The sequence below is a fragment of the Mustela nigripes genome, chromosome 16 (assembly GCF_022355385.1).
Source record: "Mustela nigripes isolate SB6536 chromosome 16, MUSNIG.SB6536, whole genome shotgun sequence".
NCBI lineage: Eukaryota > Metazoa > Chordata > Mammalia > Carnivora > Mustelidae > Mustela > Mustela nigripes.
In genome coordinates this window covers 32,778,951-32,787,990 of record NC_081572.1, presented here as the reverse complement: position 1 = coordinate 32,787,990, position 9,040 = coordinate 32,778,951, and the positions used below count along the sequence as shown (strand labels likewise).

The 9,040-nt window shown below is 37.5% G+C and overlaps 1 protein-coding gene across 7 annotated transcripts in view; it reads left to right on the top strand.

The window, feature by feature from the left end:
* Positions 1-9,040, top strand: part of TRIM37 (tripartite motif containing 37) — a 143,899-nt gene that overhangs the window by 34,702 nt on the left and 100,157 nt on the right. For all 7 annotated transcript variants that reach the window (XM_059380577.1, XM_059380575.1, XM_059380581.1 and 4 more), the window contains exons 10-11: positions 5,983-6,033; positions 7,387-7,468. In XM_059380577.1, the coding sequence (XP_059236560.1) occupies positions 5,983-6,033; positions 7,387-7,468 (133 nt within the window). The remainder of the gene's footprint in view (positions 1-5,982; positions 6,034-7,386; positions 7,469-9,040) is intronic.

Below are 9,040 nucleotides of genomic sequence, written 5' to 3'. Positions count from 1 at the left end.
CAGAGAGGGAGAGATCACAAGTAGGCAGAGCAGCAGGCAGAGAGAGAGGGGGAAGCAGGCTCCCTGCGGAGCAGAGAGCCCGATGTGGGACTCGATCCCAGGACCCTGAGACCATGACCTGAGCCGAAGGCAGCGGCTTAACCCACTGAGCCACCCAGGTGCCCTGTAATGAGAACTTTTAAGATCTACTCTCTTAGGAACTTTTGAATATGTAGTACAGTGTTATTTACTATAGTCACTGTACTGTACAGTCCATCCCCAAGACTGACTTTATACTCAGAAGTTTATACCTTCTGACTCCTTTTTTCCATTCCACATATAAGTGAGATCATACGGTATTTGTCTTTCTTTGACTTACTTTCTTAGCTTAATGCTCTCAAGATCTATCCATGATGTAATATGTTCATTTTTTTTTTTATTTTACCTTTTGAGTGTACTTATATTGCATTACACAGGGACTGTAACACATTATGTTGCCAGAAGCAAAACTCAGATGAAATGCCATAAGATTCTAAAGGTGACATGATGTTATCTTCATATCCTAAAAGGTAATGGGAGGAAATAGTTGGTTGCATTCTATGCATCTTTGTAATTTTTTATTTGGGGGCAGTCTTAGAATTCTTTTAAACAGCATATTCTTTCAAGCATGGGGTGTTAGAGCAGTGGTTCCTCACATTAGCTGTATATTCAGTTGGGATTCTTTTGAAAATTACCAGTGCTGGCTTGTACTTCAGGTCACTTGAAATAAAAATCTCTGCAGATGGATTAGTCTGCTTGGACTGCCATAACAAAGTACCATAGACTGGGTGGTTAGTACTGTAGAAGTTTATTCTCTCACGGTTCTGGAAGCAAGGGGTCTAAGATCAGGGTGCTAGGAAATTTGATTTCTGATGAGGCCTCATTGCTGACTTGCAGACAGGTACCTTCTCCCTGTATCCTTGCAAGACCTTTTTCCTCAAGCACAGAGATCAGTGTTTGGTGTCTTTTCCTCTTCTAAGGGCATGAGTTGTATTGAATTAAGGTCCCTCCCACCCTTATGATCTCAGTTAACTTTAATTACTACCTTAAAAGTCCTTTCTCCAAATACATTAGGGGTTAGGACCTCAGTGTACAAATTTTGGGGGACACAATTCAGTTTATAACATAAGCTATACTAAGACATTTATATTTTGTTCTTTATAAATCTCCTTAGTTGAGTCTTATGATGAGAGGTTAAACCACTGCCTCAGATAGAAATGTATTGGTTTGATAGATTTTTGTCCATCTTAGACTTTAAAGATGGCTTATGGAATATTCCCACGTTTTTCTAGTATGTTGAGAGCTGTGGTACCTTTAGAAAATAGCCTTTGTTTTAAAAATGTTAATGTGGTAACTGCCCTTTTTCTTTAATATATGATGCCCTCGGATGGCCACAGGGCATTGATGGTACTGGACTGTATTGTTCAAGCCAGGGTTCTTCAATCTTGATGTTGTTGATGAGGATAATTCCTGGGGTTGAGGGAGCTATGTTGTTTATTGTAGGATGTTTAGCAGTATCCCAGTAGCATCTTTCCTTTTACAGTTGTGACAGAAATATTTCTAGACGTTGCCAAATGCATCCTGGGAGCAAAACTGCCCCTGGTTTAAATCACTGGCATAACCGGACCACACCACCAGTTATAACCGATCCTGTAATCAGAAGAGAAAATTCTTTTGACAACCAGAACTCAGGTAGTTCTCACCGACGATAAGTCTTCAGTTCTCTCTGAATTAACAAACTGGGTATAATATTCTGTTTTACTTAAGCACTGAATAATATTATTAAAAGGCCTTAATATTTGGTATTTTTAAGTATTTTGGGTGAACTAAGGATGTTCACCAGTATCCCAAGGCTGCCTCTTTGATAACATGGTCAGTCATTTCAGTTTTTTTTTTTTTTTTTTTTTTTTTTAAGATTTTATTTATTTATTTGACACAGAGAGAGCGATCACAAGTAGGCAGAGAGGCAGGCAGAGAGAGGGAAGAGGGAAGCAGGCTCCCTGCTGAGCAGAGAGCCCAATGCAGGGCTCATTCCCAGGACCCTGAGATCATGACCTGAGCCGAAGGCTCAGTCCACTGAGCCACACTGCTGCCCCAGTCATTTCAGTATTACAGAATACCTTTTTCTGAACTATTTGACGTAAATACTATATATAAAGGTAAATGTTTTTCCTTTCAGAGTATAGTGCATGGATCACTTATCAGAACTAGCTGGAGTGATTGTTCAGAATGCAAATTTATAGGTCTCTTGCCTGACAATCTGGTGGTGGTGTCCAGAAAATGAATCTTGGGCATCCTGAGTAATCCTGCACTAAAGTTGGGAACTGTAGATATCGATAAACTCCTGTGCTGATACTGCTAGCAGAAGCTCATTAGGCAGGCACCTCTGCATTAGACTTGTCAGTCTCTAACACCCAGTGATTATTTTGCTTTCTGTTCCCCAACTGCCCAAGTGGCTCAGGACTCCAACTTCCTTTTCACTACCTTCTTTTTTGGATGAGATGAAGGGACTGAAATTGGGAAGGCAGGGAGCAAGGGAGAAAGATAGGAGGAACATCAGTAAAGAGAAAACCAAAAATTTAAAAAACAAGAAAGTATGACAATTAAGGAGCTTCCTATGGATAAGTTCACATTAGGAACCTCTCTCCCCTAGTGATGCTTATTACTGCCTTACTGGAAATTTTGGCTTGTAACTTAACTGTAGTTTTTAACAGAAACTCAGTTCATGGGTTGCAGTATACAGGAAGCAGGTGTTCATCTGTTGATGCATTGAGTGAGCATAGTGGAGCTCCAAATAAGAAAGGCCAACATTTATTGACATTAAGTTATAGATCAAATTTTAATTGTGCAAAGGCAGTGGTGAATGTTCCTAAGCTTTGTGATCATGGAGCTGGATTGCCTTAGTTCCATTAGTTCATAATTCATGGTGGAGCCACAATGGAGAATAAGGTTACCAAAGAAGAGTACAATGTTATTTAAGACCATCTATGTGTTTAGTACTTTTGTAGGTGCTACTCAGGAGACGTGGAAGAATACATTCCATATTAAACAGTAGAGAATTGTATATTAAAATCTAATATTTGTTACTCAATTACAGTTGGCCTTTGAACAATGTGGGAGTTAGGGATGCTCGCCCCTGAGCATTCAAAAATCCACATACAACTTTTGACTCCCCAAAAGCTTAACTGCTGACAGCCTACTGTTGACCAGAAGCCTTATGGATAACATAAAGTTGATTAACACATATTTTGCATGTTGTATTATATACTATATTCTTTTTTTTTTTTAAGATTTTATTTATTTATTTGACACAGAGAGAGAGAGAGAGATCACAAGTGGGCAGAGAGGCAGACAGAGAGAGAGAGAGGAGGAAGCAGGCTCCCTGCTGAGCAGAGAGCCTGATGCGGGGCTTGATCCCAGGACTCTGGGATCATGACCTGAGCCGAAGGCAGAGGCTTAACCCACTGAGCCACCCAGGCACCCCTTATATACTATATTCTTATAGCAAAGTAAGCTAATGAAGAGAAAATCATAAGAGACTGTATATTTGCTGTAAGTGCTGTATTGAAAAATGTCCACTTATTAGTGAGCCTCTACAATTCAAACCTGTGTTGTTCAGGGGTCAGCTGTATAATACATACTACTTAATGCTGCCCCATAGCACTATTTTTTTTTTTTTTTTAAGATTTTATTTATTTATTTGAGAGAGTGAGAGAGAGCTTGAGAGAGGAGAAGGTCAGAGGGAAGAAGCAGACTCCCCATGGAGCTGGGAGCCCAATGTGGGACTTGATCTTGGGACTCTGGGATCATGACCTGAGCTAGAGGCGGTCACTTAACCAACTGAGCCACCCAGGCATCTGCACTAATTTTTTAACAATGTTATTTTTCAGAAAGTTTCCCTAAAAATTATACATATGTAGAATATCACAGTAACCTAGGATTGGTAGATATTTTCTGTTCACTGAATGTGATCATTTTCTCTCAGTGAGTGAGAGCTAGGGTAGGCTGTACTATGCTGTCTTGGTTAGTGAGCTTTAGCCATCTATTCTAGCTCTTTAGCTTCTAAGCTTTCCACCCTACTATTCTGAGTTAAACATGTCATCTTCTATTTATTTTGTGTTTTGGTGAACCCTTTTGACTCTTAATGACTGATAAAAATATGATAGACTGGTCTTAAAACAAAAAACAGGAAATGTATCACTTTGGATATTAAGGAGATGGTGGAAAAAAATATGAAAGATGTTTTGAATTTGGTGGTATGATTGGAAGTTGCATGAAATTGTAACCAAAACATACCATGACTTGACCAAATTTGAAAACTATCCTGGGGAGACTGCCTTGGAGCTCTGATGAGGTTTGTGGTTCTAGGTAGGCTTCTTAGGTACTAGTTACATTGGTCCTACTAATTGGGGTTTGTGTATATTGAGTGTGAGGAGAGTGTATAATGGAGAGAAGTTAGAGCAGACCTCCAGTAAGTGGTCTGTGACTTCTAAGGAATAATAAAGATTAACCAAGCAAACATCTGGGAAGGAGGAATGTGAGTCTTCCAAGAAAATTTAATAGCTGCCTAGGGATATGGTTAGGGGTCCCTGATAATAGGATAGTAGCTATATAGTTAATTCTTGCAGGACAGATATCATCTACCTACTATCAAAAAGATATGAGCTATTTATCTGTACATACTTACCATAAAATAAAAAATAATGTGTGTGTGCGTATATATATGCATATATATATATATATATATATATATATATATATATAGTCTATAGATTTATTTATTTTAGAGAGAATGTGCTTACAGGACTGGGGGAGGGGCAAAGGGAGAGAGAGGATTTCAACCAGATTCCATATCCATTGCAGAGGCTGACACAGGGCTCAATCTCATGACCCTGAGATCATGACTTGAGCTGAAATCAAGAGCCAGACATTCAAATTACTGAGCCACTGAGCCCCCCGCCCCCTCCCCCAATGATATATTTTAAAATCTATGCTGTTTTCACTGGCAAATCACTAATTTCTTTAGGGACCATCACAATGTGAAAATGCTGTGGGTGTTATTTTGTATCTTATTTTGGTAATAAATTTTCATGAATTGAAATTTAGAAGGTATATCTGAGAATGCAGTGAAATGGCTTGCAGTATATATTTTTGGTAAATTTATAATTTTGTTTATTAAATATATAATACTGTATATTATAATACTATCTGTGTTAGTGTCTTTATTATAAATGTTTTACTGACTTAACTTTTGAGGCGTTTGAATGAATGGTGCTACAGATTATTCACATGATCTAAGGGTATATCCTGTGGTTGTGTTATATATACTTCCGTTCTCTTCAGAGAACACTGTGGAATTAAAGTTGCCTGCATTAATCTTGCCTTGCCAAGAAACTGTTAATGTGTTCATCCACTCTGTTTGCCCCTATGTGATTATTTATTCTTATTCTATAAAATGGTATAGATTTATTTGCTAGTAAATGTTCTTAAAGTAGTTAAGAATTTAAGTATGTCAATATTCCTCATAATTTGTTCTAGAGAAGGAAGTTTGGATATTTATTGTGATATCTTTTGCTGTTTCTTTTGACTTTTTAAAGCTTATATTTGTTTCATATTTTAGATTGTCCACCTAAGCACCCATTTTTTCCTTTCCTGTTCACATGAGTACTTTTGAAAGTCTCATGTTTATTTTAGTACTTAAATGTATATTGCCTTTAAAGAACATCCCAACTATTTACAAAGTATTTGTTGGGTCTCTAATTGTGAACTTTTGATGTCAGCTTTTGGTGGTTTATGAATTCATGTGATTTAATGTTAATGTTCAGTAAGGATTTAAAAATATTTCCTAGGGATTTAGTTTAACAACATTTTTAAGATACCAAGAGACTTAACTTTGGTTTTTAAATAAATGAAAGTTTAAACTTAATAAGCCAAATAATTTTTTTGCCTTTTCCTTCTTTTTAGTGAATTAGTACCATCTTATGATTCAGCAACTTTTGTTTTAGAGAATTTCAGGTAAGAGATTTTTGACAGCTGAGGTTTTCTGTATGTATGCATAAGAGCGAGCCAGGAAGGTATCATCATTCCTGGGTAGGATACATACCTAATGAACTGTGCCACTCAGTGTGTAATCTTAGAATAAACAAGTTTCATATTAGAAATATATAGGTCATTTGTCTGGATTGTATTATATCTTCAAGACAGTTGGTTCTCGGGAGAAGGAACTTTTTTTTTTTTTTTTTTTTTTTTAAAGAAGAGGGTCCACTTAGCTTTTGCTATGGTGGGGCAGTGGGGTGTATAAAGGTTGTTGACCCCTGCCACCCATCCTCAGAAATAAGAGGGGTGGGAAGAAGTCCATTTAAATCCATTTATCTTAGCTGACAGTGATAGATGAATGAGAGGACATAATTATAAGAAGTTTGTAGGCTTTGTAACTTGCATTGTTATTTTGTTAGCTTTTATTGCTATTTCTCTCAGATTAGAAGCAAAGATCTCAAAACACAAAGGTCTTAAGGGGCTTGTCTTCAAAGACAGTTTGGGAATGGAGAACCAAGAAATAAAAGGCCTTTCCTTGGGGAGAGAAGTTCCAGGAGTTGAACATCAGTATAAGGCTAAACTGAGAATTTATACCACTTCCCATTTGACTTTTCTTATGGGATAATTTTGTGACTGGAACCTTTCTGAGGCTATCCCCACATATATTATGATTTTGCACATTTCTTAAGTTTTTCCATATTAAAAAAATAAAATTGTACCACAAGGATGTGGGAGAGAATCATATTTTTTTTTTCTTTAATGGTGAAAGACTGCTTGCTGAGGTGGTAACTAAATTCACGACACTTAGTTTTATTTTTATATTTTCCGTTTCCCAATCCCTTGGATGTCACAGTTTTGTGGGGTTTTGTTTTGTTTTTTAAGATTTTATTAGAGAGCACATGTATGCATGTGCATGCACAAAGCAGGAGGGCGGGGAGGGGCAAAGGGAGAGAGAAAGGGACAAGCCGACTCCCAGCTGAGCATGGAGTCCAAAGCGGGGCTTGATCTCAGAACCCTGAGATCATGATCTGAGCCAAAGTCAGGCACTTAACCAACTGAGCCACTGAGGTGCCCCTTGAATGTCGCAGTTTTGAGGGTTTTTAAACCTGAAACTGAAAGATACTGCTGAATATTTCAGTATCATTAAATTTTCTTTTTTTAAGGATGTAAGTATATATAAAAATATACAGCAGAATCTTGATTTGTTCAGTCACCTTCATTTACTTGTTTAGGACTGCAAATAAGTAACAAAATGCTTGGAGTTTGGTTTTGCCTGTTGCTATTACACAACAGTTTTGATCTTGGGATTTGGTTGGTTTTCTTTTACTTCAGCACTTTGCGTCAGAGAGCAGACCCTGTTTACAGTCCACCTCTTCAAGTTTCAGGACTTTGTTGGAGGTTAAAAGTTTACCCAGTAAGTTTTTCATGTTTCTAATCAATTTTGAAACCAAGGTCTTTCTTAAGGGTTCTGTAGCGTACTGGTTCACTTTTTGTTTGTTTTTTTTTTTTGTTTTTTGTTTTGTTTGTTTTGTTTTGTTTTTTGAGAGCGAGCGAGCCAGCCAGAGAACAAGCAGAGGGTGGAGGGGCAGAGGGAGAGAGAGAATCTCAAGCAGTCTCCATACCCAGAGCCCTTCATGGGGCTCAGTCTCAAGACCTTGAGATCATGACCTGAACCAAAATCAAGAGTCAGATGCTTAACTGACTGAGCCATCCAGGTGCCCTAACTTTTTAATTTTTTTTTTTTATTTTTAATTTTTTAAAGATTTTATTTATTTGGCAGAGAGAGGCACAGCAAAAGGGGGAACACAAGCAGGGGGAGTGGGAGAGGAAGAAGCAGGTTTCCCTCCAAGCAGGGAGCCCAATGTGGTGCTTGATCCCAGGACTCTGGGATTGTGACCTGAGCTGAAGGCAGACGCTTAATGACTAAGCCACCCACCCACTAAGCCACCTCTCCCCCCTTTTTTCTTTTAATTTGAAGATTTCCATGGTTTTATTAAGCGATTCATGAATTAGGCAGCATCCCATATAACAGGTAGAAAAATATTCACTGGTTCACTTTTTTGTGGAGTAAAGAATTATAAATTTTTTTGTAAGGTATATTACTAAGTACCAAAAAAGTGAGTTAAATGTGAACAGTATGAACCTAGACCTTACTGAATTTTATTTCTCGCTTCTAGGAAGACATTTATCTTTAGGAGAAATGTGTAAAATTCTGAAGGTAGCCACTTAACCAGCTGAGCCACCCAGGCACCCCTAAAATTCATTGTTTAAATAAAAATAAAATTTAGATACGGAAAGCCATCAAAAATGCATATATGCTGATTACATACTCATGGTGCATTTCAGCATGTTTCTTTGACCAAGGTATTTTTTGTAAATTGGCAGCTGGATGCAGTGGCAGAATGAGATGTATAGTTGACTTTGGTGGCAAGGGTATAAGCAGTATTTTGTTCTTTTATCCCATCATGTCTAGTTGTATCTCTTTTGTGATGTTGACTGCTATCAGTGCTCATTGCCTATACCTGTTAATTAACTGGGAGTTGTAAAATAGTGATTCTCATTGCTTTTCATTTATTAGTTGTAATAGTTTTATAAAGATATGTTTCTAAGAGCTGCTTCCTATTTATTATTTGGTTAACCACTATTATAGTTCATAAAGAAGAAACAGGATTTGTTCCTGATATTTACCAGTTTTCCTTATTATTTTCTGGAAGTGAACCATTAAGTTTTTTTAATGTCATTATCAACTTACAGATTTATACATATATGATCTCCTTAAGTTGGCTTCTTTGTCGCTTTGCTCTGACCCTATAAGTACCTTGTAGTGACTCTAGTAGTTAGCTTTCTTGTTCTCTTTCATGGCAAAATATTCTAGGCTCATCTTGTCCATTTCCTTTGCCATATCTGGAATTGGCTGCTTTATTCAAAGAGCCCTGATTCCTTTTAGTGGGAAATGGTATCTCAAGACCAAACTGCTAGGGATGCT